The 25,620-nt window shown below is 40.0% G+C and overlaps 1 protein-coding gene across 1 annotated transcript in view; it reads left to right on the top strand.

Annotated features, from left to right (window-relative positions):
- Positions 1 to 25,620, top strand: part of LOC110850773 (tyrosine-protein phosphatase 99A) — a 134,073-nt gene that overhangs the window by 3,602 nt on the left and 104,851 nt on the right. The window contains exon 2 of the mRNA XM_022098332.2: positions 4,520 to 5,371. Coding sequence (XP_021954024.1) covers positions 5,275 to 5,371 — 97 coding nt within the window. The 5' untranslated portion in view covers positions 4,520 to 5,274. The remainder of the gene's footprint in view (positions 1 to 4,519; positions 5,372 to 25,620) is intronic.

Below are 25,620 nucleotides of genomic sequence, written 5' to 3'. Positions count from 1 at the left end.
GCCTCATTTGCGTGCTTTATGAGAAAATAAATATCAAATGTGATTAGGGATTATACGTCATAATGAAATTCAAAACCTATTTTACGACCAGCATGAAAAGAACAAAGGTGGCAACAACGACTTTGCTGGTGTCATTGTTCCAACCAAGTAACTAATAAAAAGCTGGGAATTTGAGTTGGATTGAACATTGTGTAAGAAGAAAATGAGCTACGCACCTACTTACTCGCCATGTCCGAACCGTGCAATAAAATTATTATTTTTTGTACTAAATATCTCAACACGTATTGTGTAATGACATGTTTCTTATAAAATTTATTGGCCATCATTATGTATTTTCCTCGTTCGGCTTATACCCAGCATCACATTACTGATCACTTAATTGCCAAGATCATCGCCACACCACCACTTTGCACCACGGAAAATGACTAAAAAAGTCATTGTGCACTGGTGTAATGTATGCAAGCATGGAATGACTTTTATTTAGTTTGGTCGTCGCCCCTTGAGTTGTGAGAAGGAAAGTGGTAGTAGTTGAACCTCCTGTCATAAATTATGGACGGAGTATGAGTGGTATTTTAGCATGGGAGCAGGATAGATGCTCAAATTGCATTTGAGCCAACTAAACTAAAGCCGACAACCGAACGTAATAATGGGGAATAAGTAAGAAGGAGCCCATTTTGGGGCAGAGCAATAATAAAAATGATCATAACACAATGTCTCGAGCTGGTTGGGGCAGCCACAATATATTACCCTGCCCGATCTTTGGTAGGAGAGGGGCTCTAGTCATTTAATTTGTTAAACTGCTGACGAGAAATAAAAATCATCGCCTTCTTCTTCACTCTGTACTACGGCCAAGCAGAGTCGTTTCTGGTAACCACTGACGCTGATAGTGCTGACGCTGACGCTGAGCAAAAATCTGGACCCGGCCGGAATATAACAAGTACTCGAGCATGTTGTGTTCTTCCTGGAGAAAAGTGGACTTTGCTGAATATCTAAAACCTGAGCACGGTGAAGACTGAAGAGCTGCAAGGACGTGAATGGGAACTATGGTGACTATTACGCTTGTCGCTATTACGGTTTCCTCCTTGTCGCAGGTTGAATGCAAAAACGAGAAGATTTGACATGACAAGTGTAACATTTTTTTAAGAAAAATGAACCGACTTTGTATGAACGCTCCATGTAGTTCAGTCAGGAACTGGATTTTAGAAACGTGACCAATTGTAAGCTGCAGGAATCACACTAGTAGCTTACAAAAATTGCAGAATCTCATCTTCGTGTGAGGAGACAACTTTTACAGAGTATCCCGTAGCGTGTATTCTCTCCAAAATGGATGCATATATAGTCACACGTTATAATTTGTGTTAGTTTTGCATTCCGGTTTACGGTTAAAGAAATCTCAGCAGCAGCAGCAGGGGGACATTTCTTATGGGGCAAAATGCAAACGCACAATAACGAAGAAAGCATCTTGTTCCCTGTCTTTATCCACAACAGTTTCATTACATTTTAAGTTTGGACTTTGATAGATAAAATTTGTGGATCATTTCCAACATAACTTTTCGCGTTTGACTATAGTTCTTCGGTTTGAGTGTACGACAACACAACTTTAATAACAGTGCTGCAGACTTACATAGAAATCTGTGGTGATATTGAACCTCATGAGTTTTTTTTTACTCTCGTCCTCAAATAAACATTCTTCCTTGGTCCTGCTTGCTATCCTTTGTATGCTGTGAGGAAGACTTTTCACAAAAATTCATGTTATTCATGATATAACTTCAAATTATATAAAGAAGGGAAGAACTGTTGCGGAAAAGATGGTGCGCCGGGGAAGACACTGGCAGAAGATGAGAGTTCGTTCGTTGGTCACTGGGTCGGAATGAATTTTCTTCAAAAGAAGAGTTTCAATATGTCCCGACCCTGTTCCTTCATCGCATCCCAACCACAACCAACCTTAATTTTAATTCGGAAAAGCTAGAAGAGTTCTCCACCCACCCAACAGCTAGCCAGGCGGGCAGGATCCAATGTTGGTGGTTTTGTTGCCGAGAACATATTGGAGGAGGAGAAGGCAGCGTGTCTGGAGCATACATTCACATAATAATTTGGGCTGTGTGTCGACGCGAAGGAAACTTTGGCCTCTATAGGTCATCTCATTTTGCCAAAGATTATATCTGGCAAAAGTAAAGTGGAGTTTGAAGAAGTGCTTCTCTCTCATTTGAGTTGATACGGATGCTGTTCATCCCACTTGGCACCTTTTCATTTAGATCTCTTTGGTGTTAAATGTTAAGTGAAGAGGGAACCAATTAGTGCTTGATGATTATTAGCGCCGAGTTGGAGGTTGGAGAATTACTGATTACGGGAACGTAATAAAGTTTAATTTCAGGGACGGGTCGCAATGGTTTCCTTGTCGAGTTTAACAGTTGGACAGGATACGAGAAACACTTAATGTAGCTCAAAAAAGTCCGGCTCGCATCCAACTTTGTATTTTGGCTCACATTCCACTATATACACATACACAACATGGACTGCTGCAGTAGATTGTCTTGTTCATAAAAATTTTAACATCTGACTGACACAGCTCGACCACAAGTGCCAACTTGCCAACCGAGAGCTGGGAAGGAGAATTTAGTAGGAGCGAATGGCTTAAAGAATTTTTAACATTGTATTATTAATTTCTGTTTCGGGTTTGCTAGTTTGGAGTGCAGAATAGCATTGGGGAAATTCGTGGTCGAAGGTTCTCACGAAGAAACTTTCTCTCTCTGTTAATACATAGTTGAATTTCTCCAGAGTTTCTATCATCTCCTTTTCTTGTGGTTTCTACCCTTTGATTCATTTAGCCACACACTTACTTCACTTTAAGCAGGTTGTTAAACTTAAATAAAAGCCGTTAAAAGGAAGGAATATTATTATGACTTCCTTGATTTTATGCCGGAGAGTTGCACCATTGACGGAACAATGTCAGCTTGCACCACTTTCACATCATGACTTTACGTGCTCCTACGAGAACGACTCTTGGCCGACGTAACATAAAATAGAATTATAACTTGAGAGAACCCTTCTAAATAATACCAGGGTCAGTTTTTCTAAAGGTCTGCTTATAACTGCGGCACACGTTTCAGACTTTGCACGAGTATAAATATATGGCGCACAATGAAAAGGAAGGGTTTATGCATTTGGGTATAAATATCCTCAACTCAACTAAACTGAGAAAGAAAAGGTAATTTCAGGTCTTTGTAGTATTTGCGAATTTGGCCCAATTGAGATTTTTTGCAGAACTTTGTGATTTTTGGTGGAATTGAAGCACCAGCCAAATATGAGAGTACTACTGTATTCGCATTGGAAGAGAGGGATTGATTTTGATTGTGTCTCGCTAATTTTGCCTTTTTGTCTCAAATCAATGACTTTAAGACCACCTTTAACTTTGTTGTTCGTCATCCGAACAGGATTTCATTTGAAGATGGGTTGATCGGAGATTGTTCTCTCACATTGTCGTCTTATGCGAGGCTAACCCAAATTGACATGGAGTCGAATGCAATAGACTCGTTCGCTTTGTTGACAGATGGGATGTCAATGACAATTTGTCCAGTGGAGTGAATCTCATTCATCCACCCATCCATCCAGTTATGATGAGCATGATGATGATGATCAGGTTTCAATCATGGCTCATCGTTTCTCAAATCAGCTCATCTCAAATCTCTTTATTTAAGTTTAGGTATCAAATTTCTTAAATTCAATCAGGACGTATTGAATTTGGGACACAAATTAAATTTGACTGTACATACTTTGAACCAGATATTCAAGCTGTGGATGATATGACGCTGTGTGTGCATAGAGTGTGAAATAAATGTAAATCCCTGGACGCTTGCATCACTCACTAATATTAAGCTGTGCATATAGATTTTGTCGAACAGGCTCAACAGCCGTGGTACCAACAGGTTTCGCAAATTATGAGAAAGAATTTTTTAACAAATTTATGATGTCTATGTTAACGGTTCCAAGGAATGCAATGTAACACGTACATTATGTTGTGTATTTTATTGTGCGTACTTTCGCCCATTTTGTCCAAACTACTACATAGACTTTGGCCCTAGGGAATATAGTCCTTATTCGGATTCGAAGCTAGGTATGTGTCGGTCGGTTCGATAACGATTTAATTTTTCTAGCTCTCATGCTTTCCACTTTATTTGTGCATGACATGCAAATTGTTACAAGAAGGCGAGCTATATGGCGGCGAGTAATTATTGACTTTCTCGACTTGGCGAAATCCAAGAAGGAGCAGCACAGATAGGTTCAACGTATTATACAAATTCTCCACTAACTGTATACACATTGTCCCCTGCTGCCAAGTCATGAATACATTTCACTCAATGGCTGCTGTGCTGTTACCCACTTCAACAGATAATTGGTCTCCTTCCACCTATTTTGTACAGTGTAGTTAGATTTCTTTGACTGATACTGAAACGCTTTGGACAAAATGTTGCGGCAATTATTTGAAATATTCATTCACGATTTTACTTAATTATTTCAGGTGAAAGCTGGAAATTGTAGCAGCCGGAGGGAAATTTTTGGATGGCGCAACCATCTGGATGAAAACGGGGGATGGTTCAACACCACTTTGGAAACTTGCCTACTTGAACCACTTTGTGTAAACTGACTCCACAGATAGAAGACTTGCCAGTGACAAACCAACGTATAAATTCACTTTGCTTATCATTCCAACAAGGCTACCACCACCACCACTGCCATTGTCCTAAACTCTGTCTCACTGACCCGCCTCACAAAGTGGACAATCGGTACCCTGCCAACTTTCACCGAATCAATAAAACACCTGCGACAAAGCAAGTGGTGTCTGTAGTAGTGCCGTGAATGTGCGGGCGTTTGTCTGTCTGGCTGTCTATATATATACATACGCAAAATGATAACATGCAGAACGATTGTTGATTGATATCAGGAGTTGGCCGGACTCGGAGGTAGGTGATCAAAGGGCAGACATTGTTTGTAGAAATTCCTGCTTACATAACGGGGTCGAATTACTATACAAAAACAGTGTTTATCAAACATATGTCTCCCTTTACCCCACTATTAGTTACATATTCGTCTCCCTGCATTACATAGATACATAATAATAGCAAGTAAATAACAGTGGTAGCACTGCCAGTGCATTTGTGGAAAGTGTGTTTTTTTCTGAAACGAATTTCGCCCATACAGACAACATGGATGATCTTATTTAGCATGAGTGTTACTGATGTGAGCAATTGTTTTACTAATTAGTGAAGAACAACTATGGCAGCGTTAAAGTTATCCTGTGCTTCTCGTGCCACGCTGCTCTTCGTTCTATTCACTCTTCACACACCATCAGGCAGTGCTGGACGGATTTTCGGTAAGATCGACCATTCATTCATTCATTCATTCTTCATTGATTCCTTTTTATACAAAATGCTGCCAAAATTGTGGCCAGCACCACATTATTGCAAAAGACCAACAGTCGTCTGTTGTGGGGCTGCTGCTACACGCTCTATCACTTTTGAGGTTTGTTCGAGTACGTACAGCAGCAGGGTTGCAGGCAGTCTGCGCAATTTTCTTGTTCGTCTTCTTTTTTTAACAACAAAAAAGAAGGGAAAAGAAGATCCACTGTTGACTTTCTTTCCAGTCAATAATTTATCTTGTCGACGGAACATTAAGCAAACAACGTTCCTTCGTTTCATTTGCACTCTGATACAGATAGATTGTCAATACTATGCACTACAACGTTGAGGCGCCTCTGGTAGCTATTGATTTTCGTCTTGTGGAGTGGAAGAAATTCTCGAAAACTATGCAACTTTAGCCCTCTTCCACCCTGTTTCATTACATTCAAAGAAAGTCACTATGCTCCAAAGAAGTTTACTTTACTCGGCTTGGGCATTTCTGAACTGGGGCTCATACTTACAAAGCGGAGATTAATGCGCGCTGAGCCTAATTTTGTTTAGTGTTGTATTAGCTTGGGCCACCTCCACCAAATTTGTTTCTTCAATTTATATCCATTCAGATGTCCCATCAGTCTTCTTAGGTTTTTACTCCTACCAACGCAACAACAACGGGGAGCGTAGGAGAACAAATCCTACAACAACGGGTTCAACTCCCGAAATTGGGTTAAGTTAGCTTTAGCCGTTCCATTCGTTCTTTCGCTTTCTTCCTCCTTTTACTTCCGCATGGATGATGGGATCAACTTACCGAACTTGTTTAATTTCCAGTCCGAATAATAATGCAAATTGCACTTGGTCCTCTCGCTCTCTCATTATTGTGAGACATTTGCAGGGCGTTCGTCTCACTCGGATTTTGCAAAGGTTGTTTTGGTCGTCTCTTTTTTTTGGAGGGGTAAAAAATGAGACGAATCATGCACGAGTTTTTACACCTGTTCAAGCTCCCAATCAACTTGTATCGATTTAACCTGTTAGTTTCACTTTATATGTTTGAACGAGTGAACAAATTGTCCATGAATTTCAGTCGAAACCAATACAGTCAACGTCGGAATTGGAGGAGTCGTTCGTGTTCGAAGGAAGGAGACATTGCATAGGATCATAATAAACAAATATATAAAAACCTGGGACCTTACGCTCTTATTCAGAAGAGAGAGAGAGGAATTCAAACACGGAAATAGATCGGTGGCAAACAAAAGCTATTTGAGATTTGACTGAAATCCAGCCATAAATCTAGTAAACTCCAGCGAGGAAAGGTGTCTTGGGAAAAAGCGGAGCAGAACACATGTAAATTTTGAGCTTATTTTCGTACCTCTAACCTTCCTGCTACAAACCAGCTTGACATCGTTATGTATAATGTTGCCTATTGAAGTTAGCACCAGTGTAGCATGACGTGAACTAGTTGTATGTGTGCAAAAGGACGAAATAAGGAAAGGAAACAGGCCAAGTTATTCCATCCACTACTATTCGTTTACCATTTATGACTGTGTCGGATGCTTGATTCGATTTTCGATTGACAATGTGTGTACAATGCAATGAAATCGTTTCTATTTCGGATACCGAATTTGCGCTTACAACTTCTCCTCACTTTGGAAACATTGCAGAGTGAAGAATATTATGGTGTGTGGTACACATGTATGTGCACACTTTACTTGGGCAAGCCTTACGCATCACGTTGTCATAATTCTGTAACAAGGGGTTTGTTTGGGGTGAAAATTTGATGTAAACAACGATTCGCACATTAGTCACGGTACCTTAACAGCAATAACCTAACCATTGGCCAGATATGTAGCAAGGGACCACCAGGACAGATGGTCACTACGGTCAATGCGAGATGCTGCTGATGTTGGATGGATGTCAAAGACTGAGAAAAATGATGTGCTATCTCCCAAAGATAAAAGTGGGGAGGGGAGAGAAATCTGGACAACAATTGACCCGACATTGAAGTTTTTGTTAGCTTTTATGACATTAGGGGAATCACAATTAGCTCATCCTCCGTCTTTCTCCCTGCTCCACTTCCTCGTCCTCGTATAATGCAGACAGAGTTCAGACCGTCGTGCCATCAGAGACCAAAGAGCAAGCCCTCTCTCTCTCTCTCTTTCATATTCTCTCGCATTGCGTAAAACATGGAAGAAATTTCGTATGAGGAGAAACAGTCTGCATAACGTGCAGCCTATTTAGGAGCACATGAAACAATGTGGGTTGAAAAGGGACACAAGTTGTGTAATTATTTGGGATTGCGAGAGTGGAGGAAGCGAAATGGATCTAATAGCATAAGTAATAAAAGCATTAGTTATTTAATGTTAATAATAGAAAAGGAAGGGCACAAATGTACTGTAAATGAACCGCTCTTAATTTCAGCATGAAAATGGGGAAAACTTTCCTTCAATGTAATAATGCATTAACATTTTCGGTCCTAATTCTCATCATCCTCACCCACCACCAAACAACTCACCAACAACGCGACCCATGTATTTTCCGAGCATAGGAGAACAATATATTTTCACCACCACGACATACATACATGGATCTGAATCCACCATGGATTTACTTATATGCGAACGAATGCCAGAACCAGAAGAAGAGGAGCAGACTTTACAAATATTATTACTACCAAATAAATTTTATGGAATCAAGCAGCTACACAGGGCTTTGGGTGCATAGAGGTTTGAGCCCTGCTGAGCACGCTGTTAATTCCTATCTCAACAAATTATTGTTCTCCTATTTTTCTGTGAAATTAACATTCTTGTTGTTCATCTCTTCTTCCTCTCGTTTATGCTTGTGCTTTGGACAAACAGTTTCTCTGATTTATGCTCCTCTTAAGAAATGTACACACTACTAGTAACACCATTTTTAGACACTTTAAACCGTCTTTAAAATTTAGGTCGTAACAAATCATTTTTATGGGTTAATTACAAGAGTCGAGTGTATGTAGAAAGAAATTACAAAATAACTGGGCAAAACTCGACAAGAATTAAATAATGCGGCACTAATTTGGCTTTATTAAAAATGTTCCTGAGCATCATTCTTTCTGGGGGAGAGAGATAATAATGGTGATAACCAAGCTTTAGCTAGGCTTGATTATGCAATGCGCTAAAATTTGTTGCTATCATCATCATCATCAAATAATCTAATCAGTAAACTCACAAAGAAGTCTTAGCGTGCTTTGTTATTCACAAAATTCCTTGGCGTATACGACTTTCTTAAACAATAATAAATCTCTTTTGTAAAGAATGAAAGTGATGTCGGAAAAATTGGTGAAAATCAACTCATCGCTTGCAATTCTTCTTCCTCCTCCATTCTTCTTCCGAAAGTGCATTCCGATTTGGTTACCACACAGGTGACGTTATTTGTTCTCTCTCCACACTGACTCTCTTCACCACATCGCTTTGCGTAATCGGTTGGTTGGAAATTGGCATCGTATCCCAGATATTTTGAATTCTTTACCGTCACTGTCAACCAAAGTTGCGAAGAATGCGAGGAACATTAAGCCCCAAACCTACCCAACCGAGGAGTCACAGCAGTAAACACACATTTCATTCATTATACATGCACATTTGAAATTTATTTAGATTTTTTTCCCGGAGTTCATAAAACGTAGAATTCTCAATGAAAGAAATATATGTAAACTTGAAAACCAGTTCTTTCTAGGACACACACAAATGGTATTAAATAATAAGAACATGCTATTCCTTGTGATGCAGATATTTTCAAAGTGCCGGTTTTAAAGGTCCTGCCCTCTCAATTTTTTTGTCTTACTCGGCGTTTTGGAAGAAACGGAAGGGCAATCTTAAAAAACATGATAAAAATATGTATGCGCGTACACTACAATGCAAACTGTGGAACATCTGTCTAGTAAATTTTTATTTTATTGGGTGCACCACAAACTCAATGTATCAAATTTGCAAAAGGTAATCCCTTGAGAATCCAAAGAGATGGAGGGGAAGAGAGGTTGTCTGTGTAACCCTTCATCTTAAATTGGCATTGACAAGAATTGCATGGGTGAAAGGCTTTCTGAAAACATGACAATAGTTGCAACGTACGAGCGGGCGAGTATCTTGTGGTGAATGAAGAAGGCGTTATTTTCTACATTCTCGCCTGGACTTTTTCCTCGAGGGTGTCACCATCACATCGTCTCGGCGTGGAAACTACATAAGAAGAAGCCAGGATGCTGAAGATATAAATTAATGTGCATATCACACACATACGTTCATGATCCATTGCCTGCCTGGCTGGCTGCTCTCTCGAACGATGTGCAGAATAGGACAGAACGTTTCCATTAAATGCGAAGGAGTGAATCAAGTTTGAAAAAATGTGCCTCGTTCAATACCACCATTGCCACTGCCACCCATTTGTTATTATGGTCCACACACTCTCTCTGGAGCAGCAGCCAGCCAGCTGCACACACGGGCGAGTGCTTATCCTTTCCTTCCGTTCTTCCAGACATAGTTAAATTGGACTGACTCGAATTATTCTCTCACTCTTTTCTCTCTTCCAGTAAGTAAAAGTGTGCAGTCAGTTTTAAAAGAGAGAGAGAGAGAAAAGGCCGCAGATATTGGCACGGTCGGTCCCCCGAACCATCCGTTTTTTGTCCTCACCTCCTCCTCCTCCTACACGTCCTCCTCCTTAAGTAAGTAGGTAATTTTCTCACAACTTGTCCAAATATATACCAAAAAGAGTTTAAGCCGCTCAGCGTTTTTTGTCTCAATTGTACCATCTGTTGAAAAATAGTGTCTCACGACTCTCGGGCGTGCCCAGATTGAGAAATAGATTTTTTTACGAATTGTCAAATCTCTGAAATTTGAACACAGGTGCAACCATACATCTGAAAGCTTCCTCGCGCATGGAACACATTTTGCTGTGCATATTGCTTATGCAAAAGATCTCGAGACTGAGAATCTGTTTGACACTAAACTGATGTAGTAATGTCTTATGCACACATATATGCACTCACTCACTCGAATCATGTTTGAACTGTCAATGTACAGCAAAATCAAATATCTATGAATGTGTTGCCAATGGGACTCACTATGACTCTATCCAAGTGATGGATACTCGCAGCGACTTTGGACAACTTTAATGCTAATGTTGGGCAAGATGTGGATAATCTCGACTACATTTTTATTTTGCGTAAGAAGAAATTATAGAGCGTATTTCATGCATGTTGTGTATTTGCTCTCTCGTCGTCGTCGTCATCATCCTTCTTCATGCCTCGTGGTGGTAGTAACCAGTCTGCAACTGAATCTAATGGCCGCCTTTTACAGTGTGCAGATGAAGCAAACGATTTGACAATTTTTATTTTAGCAAGACGTCCTGTGGTGTCTTGGCAATTTGGTTTCGTTATGGTATGAAAGATAACTCCAGGGAATCGCGTCCTACCACCACACTCACTTTTTGAGTATTTCAAGTACTCGAGAGTACAACTACTCCTTGTGCATTACGTTATTAGAGAATCTGCACCACCAGCAAGACCAAACTCGCTCACTCGCAAGTTAAGTTCTGCTTTGTTGAGTTTCTTGAAACATCAGAGAGCTCAAGAGCTTGTACCACGTGCTAAAATTTCATCAGATTTTGTCACGGTTGGCAAATTACTCTCATCCTAGTGAAGATGAGTTGGCTGGTTGGTTAGCTTAGCATTAGTTAGTTAGCAGAGAACGTGTCATGATGATGGTGGTTAATAGGAAGTCTCAAGTTTGCCTATTTTTGGTATGCTAAGCAAACAACAAGAGTGGAGAAGGATGACTTATCACCAGCACCAAAGTATTTATTTGCTCTTTAAGAGTTTACTTAGGGATGGCAAAAGTGGCATTTGCACAAGCCCAGCCACACTACTCTCATTTCCTCATTTCTGCCACAGACTCTTCTTCTCCATGTACGCATTTCAATGTATGCCTCCATGCACAAAGTGTTTGTTTGTGTAGGTAAAGTGATCAAACAAACTAATTGAAATTTACTCAAATATTAAGAAACATCATGTTTCAGATTTACAGACCTCTTAATTTGCATATGTACACTTGACTATCTTCTTCTGGCTTTAAACTTAAAGAATCAGCCTGTTTGTACACGTTACCATATGTCTGAGTGAATGAACGTTTCAACAGTTTGCACATGTTTGCAAACATTTTACAATAAACTCTACAAGAAAAAGAGTCCAAAGTGAACCCTTCATTGCTTATTCATCAAAAGGAGAGAGGAGGGATATCGGGGCAGAAAGGAATAATTCAACATTGAGGAGAACTAAGGGTTTATTAATCATTACACAAAACGACATTTACTTACCCAGCACCACAATTCGTTTCGTTTCACACTGTCAGCACGAAGGAAATAGAACCGTCAACCTTATTTCAGCGTTTACGCTTAGAAACAAACAAACAAACCGGCCCGACCCATCAAAGGCCGGAGAAAGTATTGCACACACTGCGCTCACTGGAGAAAGAGAGAAAGAGAGAGAGGAGGAGAAAATGATAAATGCGTGCAACCTATTATTTGCACTCACTGACTGCTTATTATTTCTTTATAAGCAAGTCCTAAACAACTTCCTGTATGACCAATGTCCAACTTTTGTTGCCGATCAAAAGTACGCTCTTAAGATATAATCTCCTCCTTGTTACTTCTTTTTACGAGAAACCTTTTTTATGCTAAACATCGTTTCGTTCCCACTTTTTAGAGGAAGTCTTATTACAGACGCTTCGGGAGAAAGGACCATTATAAAATTATTTATTAGGTAGAAGTAAATAGTATGAACGAGAATGATTAGTTTTAATACTCGGAATATAATTTAACCGAACCAAGGAGGGTATGACCTAATGAAATTAATTATACAGATTAACCGGGTGGTGTAGAGAATAAGTAATTATTTAACATTTAATAAGCCCAAAATTTGTATTTGGTTTAGAAAGCAAATTTTATTTGTACTTGTGTTTATTCACAATTTCACCAGTGAACACGCAAATTGCAAATGGGCGTTCACTGATTAGTGGTTACAAGAACGTGCGTATATGGATATGATGCAACACTATAAAGGGCACTGAATACTTAAATGTTGCCGGTCGATGGTCAATGGCCTAAGGTTTGTTTTTATTTTTTAACTCTATTTACTATTTGCATAAGTAAAGTCGATGCATTCAATCAAGAAATCAACTCATAATCTGCTCCTGTGTTGGGTGGACGAAAACGTGACTAAATAAAAAATACATTTTATTGCAAGTTAATATTATACAATATACAATCGTACTTTTGTGGGGTCCTAAACGCAAGAGAAGCTTTAGGAGTAGCATTCCTCTTCATTACGAAATAAAAGAAAAAAGCAAAGCAAAGCCGAGGTTGCACATGGTAAAATTATGATAAACCACAGGTTTTCACAAGTTCAACATTTCGTTGACATTGGAACGGTCAGTCCGTGGGGTTTGCTTGTAGGTGGGCTGACATGGCATGCAAGAAGCTGTACAAAATAATGATGTATGCACAAAGCAGTAAAAACCGTTGCGGCACATTCTATTCAAGACCAAGTCAAAGGTAATATGCACAAATTCAAAATGTGAGGTTTTCACCCATTGGTGAAAGTGTGGAGCATTCAATTACTTCTTCGGTCGGTGGTTTTCTTCCTATTACACCCGGATGTGGAATGTCTCGTGCTAATCAAGTCAAACACACAGCACACTCCCCTCGCTCCTTCAAAACGCGTGTAATAAGAAGTGCTGTTACTGTGAAGAATTATTTTGAGATATCACACAGTACCACAAAACCATAACATAAGGAATATGTACATATGTATGGAAATAAGTGGCGTTTGGGCTTGATTATGTTGGTGCGAGTAAAAAAAAACAATAGGGAAATTCAAAAGTTCGACTTCAGAATAACAATTATGTGAGGATCGTCACCCGCGATAAGACTGATTGGGCAATAGCAGGGAAAATGGGAGTTGCATGCTGATAAGTTTGGACTTCGTGTCGGATTGTAGATGTCACTTGACGTTATCGGTCCCCCATCGACGTGTGCTCCTGCCTGAGGCCAATGTTTGTTCCGCCCAACGAGGAGGATTTCCTTCGACCACCACCACAGGCTGACCCTTCTTTTTTTCCACCTTCCGCTCCAACCTTGCAAGGAAATCCGCAAGTTTTGTGGAGAGAGAAAGACGTTAATTCTCGTGTGCGTTTTCTTACATAATACATAAGTAATATTGCATTCGTGGTTTTGTGACTTTTACCACTGTTATGAATATATAGTACCTAGTGTTAAAAGGAACATCATATATTGGGACTCCAAGCACATGTTTGGTAACCCGTTTTTTCTCAAGGAAGGGGAAGAACAATAAGCTGCTTAGGTGATATTGTGTAAGACTACTGCTGACTTTGTTGCCTGCTGCTTTGTCCCGTGGTACCTGTTTCCTACGACAAATATCCACCTACCTACCCACCTACTTACTGGTGGGTGGGCAGGTACAACAACAAACAAGACGATGAAGTTTCAACAGCAGGAATGGAACATCTTAACTTTCCCTTCATCCCCGTCTTGGTCGTCGTCTGTGTACACAACATCTCTGCTCCTCTCGATCCTTATTCTCTTAATTCAAGTTCAGTGCAAGGAAGTGTACAAAAGTCAATGTTCTTGGACAAAGTCTCAACTTTAACTTTCTCGAAAAACTCAAGCCCTGCCTTTCACACGCTCTCCACTTGAGGATTATCTCAACTGACTGAGAATAAGTGTTTCCACCACCACCACCACCACCACCCAACTACTTATCTCAATACAATGAGGACACAAGTCAGCCTCGTAAGTGGAGGTACAAAAAGTGTTTTTATTTTCTTGAAAAGTATGGAACGTATTGAATTGAGCGGGAGAAAGTGAGAGAGAGAGAAAGTGCGAGGATTGGAAAGAGAGGGCAAAAAGAGTGAAAAGATTCTCTCTCTCAGTCTTTTACTGTCTAACAATAAGTACCTGCTACTCCTTTTTGGATGGAGTTTTTCGGATGGGGCTTGAGAGTAGTTGTGAATGTGTTGTTTGTGTGAAGAGTTGGTTCTAGTGTTGATTCTTCTTCTATTTCTGCTACTGATACAAATAAATATTTCACTTTTTTAGGATTCTCAGATTTACTGCATTTTCAGCATTTCCGAAAGGCATGTCAAAGAAATGGAAATAAAACTGGCTGCGTTGTGCTTCTTCCTCTCTCTTCACTAATGTCATATACATTAGCTTCACAACGGATGCTGCCACGTTGCTTGTATAATAATGCGTGCTCTATTTTTCAGAGTCGGGATGTACATGTGAAGAAAAAGGTGGGGTTGTGATATGACGTGATGCTTTTTAGCAGAAGCAGCAGCAGTGCATCACCCAGGAGATAAATACAGGAAGAGTACTAGAAGGTTTTATGCCAGCAAGTGGAATCAGAAATAGATGGACTGAAATAGAGGGACTTATTGTGAATGAAAGTGAGGATGTGAATTTGTGTGGACCGTGCCGTTGGGTCCAGACTTGTTAAATATTTTACCACCCACCTTAATCTAGCGAGAGCCAGGGTAAGCTTTCGTGTTTGAAGGTGCATCTATCTATCCCAACATAGAAAATGTCGGTCGTCCTCCTGAATTGAAGCCGTATTACATATACGAGCGTCACTCTAAACCACTCATTTTCGCTTGAGTTGTAGTTGTAGAGTGATTTTTGGTGGGGCAAAGACAGGTCATGATTACGCAGGGAAAGAAGAGGAGAGATGATGACGAGGGCAGAGAGAGGGAGAGAAAAGCAAAGAAATCCAATAAAATGCCATCTGCAGCAGAAGCCCATGGTATTTCTAACCGAATGACTTAGGTTGGCGGCTTAAGCTGCTGCTCCTACTTCTGCCCCCTTTAGAAGGAATTCGTCTTTTCGTCTTCGAGACATTTGAAATCCGTTTTGTCTCCCTTGATTATTACATCTGAGCACCTTTGATGTTTTAATCCCTTTAACAATCATTACGCAAGAGGAGGAAGGGTTCAGGAAAGACAACACCTAAGTATTTGCCCTCCCTCCTCCCATTCCCCTTCATCTTTACGCAAGAAGAGGAAATTCAATATAGGTAGGAATAATATTAAAACAGGTATGAGGACATTTGGAGCAGGTGTTTTTAACCAGGGATAAAAAAATACAGCAATTCCACAGGACAAGAAGAAGTAAGATTCGGGAGCAACATGGTCATAGTGCATAGTAAAAAGTTGAATGCATGCACTGAATTCAGATTAGAAGAACAGCGCCCACTCCGCAGCAGCAAATTTAGGCGTCCTTCCTTCCGAAGCAGTCGTGGGGAGGACCAGATCGGATCTGGAAGAGAAAGTTTGAGAAAGTTTAATTTGACTATCTCATCGTAAAATATAAGTCGAGGTGGACTAATATCAAGTAATTACTTTGGAGGTGGTTGAAGAGTGAACCACTCGCTCACTCCACTCACTCGGCAATAGAAGCCAGCAGAAAACCCAAAATGCTCAACGTTTGCTCATGCAGAATATTTGAAGCAGCAGCAGCAGCATCGGAGAGAAGAAAACAGACACTTGCAGATTTACGCCCCACGTTCCCGCAGGATGTTGGAAGTGACTTGTGCGAAACGTACACACAAAGTCCGCATACGGCTCCATTTAGTATCCAATAAACATTTAAGTGCTCTTCAAATTCATAATCACAAATTTTAATAGGTTATCAAATATTATACTGCGGTTATTATCCATCCACCATCGTCCTCCCTCTCCATCCCTATGCCCCGTTTGCATTCATAAAAAGCCCAAGAAACGGAAAACCGTTTCCTCAAGAAAGAGGCAACTCTATCTACGGCCAGAGATAATCGTAAATCATGATTTTAAATTCAATGTTCTAAAACAACTTGGATTCTCGAGGGTTGCTTGGTTGTGGTTCCGACTGCGTTTCATCAATAATTTTTCAGTTTTTGCGATTATTATGCGTCGTTCTACTTCCAGGAGGGGGAAGAAACCTAACCAGAATATAAACGTGGATGATGCGTGTGCGGTTTTTGTGATGATAACTCTTCTTCTTCCATAATCTCCAAGATGGTTGGGTTGTATGAGCAATGTGGTGATCTGTGATCTCGCATTACTGGAATTACCAAAATGGTTTTCAATTCAGTAAAGGTTTCCCCAGTTCTATATTTTATGTGTTTATTATAAGCAGTTGTTTTTAAATTACAGGAACACGATCCAAATTATTACCGCATTTGGAATGAGCTCGACAACGTTTTATCGCTATTTATTATTAAAAGTTCAAGAAACCCTTGCCGTTGGCGTAGGCAGAGTTCTAAGCAAATTCAGTTACAACAATTTTGCAACTCGGTTAGAGTCAGGAGACAGCTGGTGTGAAGTACGGTTGTGGTGTACAAGGCCGGTGGGTGTGAGTGTGTATTGTAGTGTTCTCGTAATTATGGAAAGATGAACGTTGGGATGGGTTCCGGGAAGTAAATCTTGAATAATGCTGCCATTGCGTTTTAATTTTCTACCCAAAATATCAAATTTTCTATCATTTATCTCTTTTGTTTTTCTTTTGATTCTTCTTGATTAATTTTACATATTTATATGTTCCTATTTAAAACTGTGAGTAAAAAATTTGGCACTACATGTGTGGGCATAATTAATTAACATGCAAAATGCACAAACTTTCAGCATTCACACATGCATCTGGAGTGAAGAAAGATGTAAAACACTGGTCTTTGGTGACACTGGATGACGAAGAAGCGAGGGAGTACCTACACACGGACTTTAAGAGTTGGTAGAAAGTGGCAGCTTCGGGTTACAAAGTGCCTCCAACTCTGAACAAGCCTTATGCATGGTTGTCCTGTATCGTTGAGTTGCTTCGTTTACGGGGGTGACGAGGAATTCGTGCAGAAAACTGATGTAGCGTGCCTCTTGTTCTTCTCTCTGTAATCTGCAAAGAGGAAGTGGGAAGCTTTGGCTGCTTCACTTGGTTGGTGGTGAGTGGCCTTGTGGTGGAGAAAGTCGCCTCATCGTCATTACCCTCCGCCTTGCTCGCTGTGATCACGACTTGACGTAAATATGTGGCACCATCCACAGCAAACTTCTACACCACTACGGCTCCAGGACTTGAACACTCCTCGGTGCCTCAAGAACCCTGGAAAATTTGTACGGAATTTAGAATATCCGCTCGTTGCTCTTGATCTGATCCGGTGCATGGTTGCTCCGGAATTTGCGAAACTGGGAGGAGGAGGAAAGAACAGACCGAGTCGTCTGGTACCGTTGGCTGGATGAGGAAGCAATACATCCCATTCTACGCATACACACAACTTTAGCTTGATTGTGCTCTGAAAATGTATTCACGTAAAATTTTCATAGAGAAAGAAGAAAACCACGTACGTTTGGTGTTGAAGGATAAATTCATCTGCAGATAATAGCCAAGCCGTATTATTATTTCTGCACATAGTAGTTTTCATTTCTATTTTTATGCCCTTTTTTATGCTCGTGTTTCTGCGAAAACAGCTTCCTGAACCACCACCGCTTGCTCCTACGTACGAACACGTTCTGAAAATTGTTCCTACACACATTCGTGGAATACGTATGTGGACTGATGTAATGTGTAGGAATGCCTTGCAGCTTGTTGTTCAAAGGTCAGCGTGAGAGAAGGAAGACGCCGTGTAATTAAGACAGTGAACAACTGCAAGTTATGTGCATATGAGCATGTCAAATAAATTCCGTGAGATGAATTTGACAATGAGGAGAGGTGAATGTGCGTCGTGATGAGTTGTTGATAGCGTGATTTATCGGCTAACCTAACCTGACCAATATTTCCACTCACGTTTCCTTCCTTCCTTCACTTTTCTTCGCCATCGTGTAACAGCAGCAGACAAAATAGTGAGGATCGAGTACTGAAGGTATTTATCTCCAGTTGGAATTCCATGCGTGCCTCCCTTGATTCGACTCTCGTGACCTTAATTTTATTCCGCTCGGTGTTTGCACTCACACCACAGTGCACTGGGGGTGAGTTGGTAGGTTATGCGCCACACGGAGTTAGCAGCAGCAGTGCCAAATGAATGAGCATCGAAAGCCAACTATAACTACATATATCCTCTCGAACGTGTATTCGTATATAACCTCTACGCTTCTACGTACGTTGCGTTTTATGATGAACAAATGCGAATGAGAAAATGCAATCTCTGAGCAGCAACAAGCTTCAGATGTTCCAACCAATGTTACAGACAACCCAGTGCGTTGTTGTTACGTATATATTTCATCACAATATCGCAAACATTTGCTCACACAGAGAGAGAGAGTAAAAGTTGGCTCAAGTTTTTTCAATACTCTGATACCGGTATTTTGATTGTGTTTACTCCTTTGAAATAGTTTTCATACAGATTCAGGAGGACTAGAATAGAACGAAATAGTTTCAATGGCCGTCGCAACTCATGTGGAGGTTATTGCCAGAATTGAGATTAGGAGTTAAATCTTGGATGCTTTCTCCTAATACGAAATGCTTCCTACAAACATCACACAGTTTGCCCAGGGACTACATGGGAGACCGTTTCGTACATAGACTCCTCAGCAGTAGGGCTACTGGACAGAGTATTGAACTCGAAACACGGAGAATCCATTATGCTTTGATTGAATCTAGAATCAGGAACTGGAGTTGGTATCGATTCAATCGCAAATTTCGTTGGTTGATAGAATGCGTACGTACGTACGTCGCCCAGTAGTCAAATTCTTAAACACATTTACATTCACCCAGCCGTTCTGAACCTCAACTTGTCATTTTTCCACTCTCAAAGGCCCATCAACCAACTTTGTGAGGGTTCAATGTGAAAAAATCGTGTTTGAATTTCATTTTAGAATTGAAGCGAGGCAGGAGGAAAGGCTTGATGTCGGAAATGTAGTAGCATGTAAAATAGCGAGTAGAACACAGAGAGCCAAGTAATTCAGTGCGGTAGGTATTCCTCTTCTCCACCAACCGAGTGCAATTGCTTGTCTACTTTCACAACTCGGAATTGGTGAATGAGTGGCAGCTCCGACAGCTCATCATGATAAAATCGCTCCAGCTCTCTGCTGGTGAGGTCGACCCATTAGATGAATTTAGTTCAGTCGTTATCACAATAAATGCTCACCTCACAAAATTGGTTCGGATATTTTGTATGCATGAGATTGGAGTCCAAAGGCAATTTCGTTTACTCTAAATTACGTATATGTAGGACATCCATGTACAAATTTACATTTTATGACATCAACTAAAATTCCAATGCTAAACACGGTATATTTTATACAAGGTCATTACGCAACCTACTAAAAACTACTAGTATGTACATAATTGTGACAGAAAAATGGTGCATTAAAACTATACCTTGAATATATGCATGTGGTGACAATTATCTACATAATTCCCAGAATATCAAAAGACCAAGTGGCAATTATGTAATGGCCTCTAATGCGCACATGAGACGAACAATAAGTTATAGAGTGAAAAATATATGCAAATGTCTGACTCTCCCATCACGTTTGATCTGAGAGCTGGGATTACATATTCACGACGAGGTTGGAAGACCGATGTGTGAAACTAGAGCACGGAAATCAAAGTTGATTGGGACCCCCCGTTAAACTCTTCCATCAGTTTATCCGTCAGTTTATTCGGTGGGTCGTTGGTGGTGGTGGAAGTGGTGTGGTAGTAGATATATTCGAATCTGGGCCTAATTCTGACTCCCTGAATACAGACGCGGTCTGCGCTGCAAAGCTTCCCCTTTCCGTCACTTGTGCTCCCAACGAAGCGAAGCCGAGAAGCCTTTGTAGTTAAATGTGCCATGTAATTCTTTGGACTGAGGCCACGCTGCTGGAATCATCATTCTCTTCTCACCGTTATCTGGATGCTAATCTCAATTCAGATTCGAAATTTTGGATGTTGCTCTCATCTCGTTCTTCTTCTTCTTGGTCCTCAGCCTCGGGGTTATTATATTGCATCACACATGATGAAGATGATGATGATAATCACCTTTTGAACACTTCATTTGAATTGTTGCTGATCTCGTCCAGTTGGTTTTCCAACACCACTGGCTCTCTTTCGGCTGGCTATTTAGCTTGGACCGCTCAGATATGCAAATCACATTCACACTTCAATTTCAATTCAACTTTTGACTCACTGCTCGGTTAATCACGACCAACTAACTGCTTTTAAGTACTAAAGCGTAACCGTTGTTGTGTAAGATGCCACTGACCACTTATTATCGCAAGAAGCAAGAAGAAGTCGGTCGGCCGGTGAGGCGAGTAGTGTTAAATGCATTTTAATTTATGAATTCAGGAACAAGAACCTAATCGATGTGGTGTATAATTTCTTTCCACAATCCAACTCGTAGGAGACTTTTATTAAAAATTGTACATTTGAAATTGTAAATTTGAATGTCAAAGAGTTTGAACGTGAACAGAGTTTCAAGTTTTTGAGGAGAAGCACTCTCCGCAGTGAATTGTTGGAGGTCCACTTTTCTTCAGGGTGAGCCTGTACTTGTCATTATCGATGAAATTCTAACTTAAAATGTAATTGGTTTTGATAACCTCAAATTAAGCTCGCATTTTAAATTGAGGAGGAGAAGACTGCCACAAGAAGTGGGATGAAAGAACGGAACATTTGTTGTTGGGGATGATCAGCGCGTATGTATGATTCTAATTATCTAATTGAACACTTAGAACCATACTGACTAGAATTATACTCATTATTTCCAAGCATATCATACCATGCACTCCTGTGTGCCGACAAAATACTTGAGCTCCTTCCAACATTTATCTACCACATTATCTGTGCAAATAAATATTCGGTGGTTGCGTTGTATAATAATCCGCGTATAAAAACCGGACAGAGTTTCTGCGTATAAACACTTCATAAACACGTTGTCTGTTGATTTAAACTTTACTGCTCACGACTTTAGATTTTTGTTCACGAACTTGTCGTGCAAGCCAAGTCATCATCGCACATTTCATTTCATTTCATGGTGTGTGATGCCTTTTGCCAACTTTGAGAAATACAATGCTGCTGACTAAATGGAAGAATGGGGGTTGGTGGTGGTGAAGACATGACAGTTTGTTCGCACATATCTACAAGATGCATACATATGTATGTGGTACGTATTACTGCGTCACAACAAAAGATGAATATTTGTAGATGAAAAATTTCGCATACTCATTGAATCCCATGGTTTAGCAGGTTTAATATAAAAATTCCTCGAAATTTGCGATCTCTCCGTTCAACCATCCGGTCATGCGATGGATGGTGGAAGAGAGACACAGCCCTGGAGTAAGTAGCAAACAGGGCATTCTTTATGCATCCAAGTATTTTGAAAACACATTCTGTTTTGTGTTAGGACCACAAAAGTTGTACGGAATGAAAGCTACTGTTGTAAGAGATTTGCAGATTTGATAAACAAGACATGAGAGTTTCTACATAATGCATGTGATGAGATGGATGAAATTCATTTTCCATTTTGAAGGGTGTCAGTTATGGAGAAAGGAGCAGGAGTACAACGCACATCATGTTATTCTCCTTATGAATTGCAGACAGCGTCGTAGAGAGAATATTAAAATTTGATACTGCACAATTGTATGTACATATTTTCGGATACTCTCAACTTATTATTTTTGTGCCTCCCAGAGACACAGAACACCTTTCCACTTTGCTGAAATATTTTAGACATTTTACATAAGACGGACTAGATAGATGTTCGGACTGGAGAGTGAAGTTTCATTTTTTAAAGTTCTGCTATGTGCATGTTGGTGCAATGCGAGGTGAAGTTAAGAGACTTCACACTGGACGAGTGTATGTATGTAAGTACCTCACAAAAGTTGTGTGCATTTGTCCTATTCTTTTAGTATGTCGGTCACATTATCATTTTCGTTTCACTTTCCTGCTCTACTCCGGATTCCATTTCATCTTTTTGAGTGAGGCAGCGAATTGCGATACAATTGCTCCCTCCTCGGAAGCTCAATTTCACTTCTGAATTTTGAATAAGACAATAATGCCCCCTCGTAATAGTTTTAACAATGGCCCGATTCCAGTAATATTTTCCATTTGTACATTTCCCAAGGGACCGTTCGTCTCTTGCTTGAATATTATTCTGTTTACTCCGACTTCAACAAGCAAACCATCTCCTCGCTCTCTCGCCTACTTGTCCTCGTTCTCTACTTCTTCTCCTGCTCCAGTAATAATAATGGACCGAGGAGAAGAGGGAAGCCACGAAGAAGACCAAGAAAATGAAGATCCACTGATAATACGGATCTCAACAATTGCACCTGTCTCGTGTCCAAATTTCAAAAAAGGTGCCCCGTCGTGTCCATCTGGGTTCGGAGAGTGCAGTCCGAGTTTTACTTAAGTGCTCTGCTGCTGCTCTCCTTCTCGCACGAATTCAATTTATTCCGGCAAAGGCAACACCACAATAATGAAAAGCAAGCCGTGATCCATTTCAGGTAGATGATGGCTTGCGTGGTCAAAGTGAGAGAATCACGAAGCACAAATAGCGAAATGCACAAGTAAGTAGGTAGGTTGAGATTCATGAGCTGGTAGTGGTTGCTATTTGTAAACTTGGAATGAATGTAAATAGGAACCTGCTGCTGAAGTGGCTGCAATTGTCTCAGAGTTGTATGATGATATCAGTCAGAGAGACAATGGCATACTTGGTCCATTTGCTCACCGTATTAAGTAGCTCTTGCTTTGCGTATGTATAATTCAGCCTCCGTGAAAGGTTAGATAAAAAAATCCTGAATATGTTCACTGCCCGTGTCACTTGATGAAACAAATTATAGTTAATTGTGCATAATTATTGCATTACATTCAATCGCACAGAATTTTATCAAGCTCCTCAAAATGTACATGCATATTTCGTCCTGCCTAAAGAAATTCCTGTTCTAACCGAACTGGTTCTCATCTTCCGTCGTCGTGAGATTGTCATTGCTCGTTACCCTGAATGATACTTAAGTGACGCGTTTATATTACGACTACTACTCGGCAACTCAACTCTTTCATGATACTTGTGCGTATTTTTCAAAATATAATTCAAAGCTAAAAGTCGTCCAAATCATTGCAGACAAGTTTTACTACTTGGAATATTATTACTCAAACTATAAATTTAAACCGTGTCAACAATGCAGAACAAATTGATCATCATTCTCATACAGGCCGATTTCCATTATGATTTGATATGACACCACCAAAACCACCACCCACTCTTCCCTGCTACCTAATAATTTCTAGCTACCGGAACAAATAAAAAATGAAATGCAAGATTAATTTAGTCTGAACAAAAACTATGCGGAGCCATTATGGCAATTTCACATTTATGCATTGTGTTGATGTGCTACATGGAAATTGTAAATTGCACCGTAACAAATGACACACTCACCGGGAGCCCATAGCAAAGGCACAACTACTGACTGGGTTATCTTATTGTCTATTCACATACACAAGAAATTCGGTTTCGTTTCTGGCCGTCAATTTAAATTTTTCACTTCTGTCCCCAATCACCATCTGTGAAATGGGCCGTGTCTGTACGTAATATCATGAAATCATAATATAATTTGAATTTTTGTGAATACTTTTTCCACTGTAATGGTTTACTCCAGTAATTCATCTTGTTGTTGCGTGGAATGAATTTCTCTCATGGAGTTAAACAAGTAGAAGAACTAGGTCACACATTCACAGAATGAGAATGACATCGTTGTTCATGAAAGTAACGTTCATTATAGACCGGGACGGAGTATATATTCCGTTGTGGGTGCAACATCAGCAACGTGGCAAGTTTATATTCCTCTCTGTCTTATTATCCTTATTGTCATCATTTCAATATTACGAATTGTCAAAATCTCTGTTCAAACTCAAGGTGCTTCCTTAATTCATATATCAGAAGCATTCTATTGAACACATTTTTATGTGTCCACTGTGCATATTATTCTTGTCAAGTCCCACATTTAGGTGTCACGGCAGTTATCGCAACATACAAATGGTCCAAAGAGAACGAGGAGGAAACAGAAGGAATCTCAAGTTTACTTCGTCCTCAGAGTTTCTGGAGTGTCATGAATTTCTCCCGTTTATGTCTGCATGCTGCCTCGTCGTTGTCTTTATGTTGACTGCAGCAGTATCAAGGGACATAAAGTCGTCTCCTGTGATGCTTGAGGCACTTGCTGAGATAGAATCTCAGCAGTGAAGAAGCTCCCTTTACAACAACGCGAGGATATATTATCTTGCCCTGTATTTCCCTTTTTTCTTGGTTCATCCACTCGTGGCTGAAATGTTTTGACAAGAAATATGTATGCGCAGTCCCACCACAAAGTTGGATGAATATGCATCGCGATGATTTTACTTAAACTTTAATGAACAATGGTATTATTGAGATTATATAATTGGAAATGAAATGTTATGTAATCGCATAACCGCTTTTCACGCCCCTATACGATGATCCTTTCAAAATACAATTTCCCCCCATGGTTTCACTTTCCTCTTAGAATAGAGAGAAAATGTGGAGAAATTTTGCTATGTTTTCAATCTTGCCTCGAGTTTGCTTATCTTGAGACTCTCGGAAGAAAATCCGGAATCTAAAGTATTGAGCCCAAAGTAAATATTATCAGATCTCGCGATATCACGAAAGAAATATTCTATCCTTGAATTTTCAGCATCCTCCGTACTTTGCCTCGATCTTGAGAAATGAGATTGAAAATCCAAAAGAAAACATTTTTATGCCTAAGGAAGAAGAAAGGGCATAGACGGAGGAAAAGGGGCTATGATGCAAGTTTGCGTTGGATGTGCGTGAGTTAAGTGAAAAATGGTTGATATAAACATGGGTTTAATCGAAGCAAAAATTATTTTGATCCATTTTTATCCCCTCGAAATTGGAAATGATACCGAATTGTTCCACATACTTGGTTGGATTACTGTGGAATATTATTTTCACGAAGCAAGTGTTCAAAGAAGTGCACATTCCTTGTTGTTACACTCGTAAAATAGATAAATGGAAAAAAATCTGGTACTTGGGGTTTACGCTTATTACTTATTTGGACTCTAGTTCTTGTCCATATATATCATTCCTTTAAATCGTTTATGTTATGTACTCCACATAAATAAATAAGCAAAGTTGACGTGGCTGTCCCTTTGAATATTTTTGCGGGAGAGAGAATGGTAGAGAGAGAGATTTTGTGGAAACCAGACAATTCCCGTCTCCATTGGAAATTTT

The sequence above is a fragment of the Folsomia candida genome, unplaced genomic scaffold (assembly GCF_002217175.1).
Source record: "Folsomia candida strain VU population unplaced genomic scaffold, ASM221717v1 Fcan01_Sc006, whole genome shotgun sequence".
NCBI classification, from domain to species: domain Eukaryota; kingdom Metazoa; phylum Arthropoda; class Collembola; order Entomobryomorpha; family Isotomidae; genus Folsomia; species Folsomia candida.
This window is presented reverse-complemented; position numbering and strand designations above follow the sequence as displayed.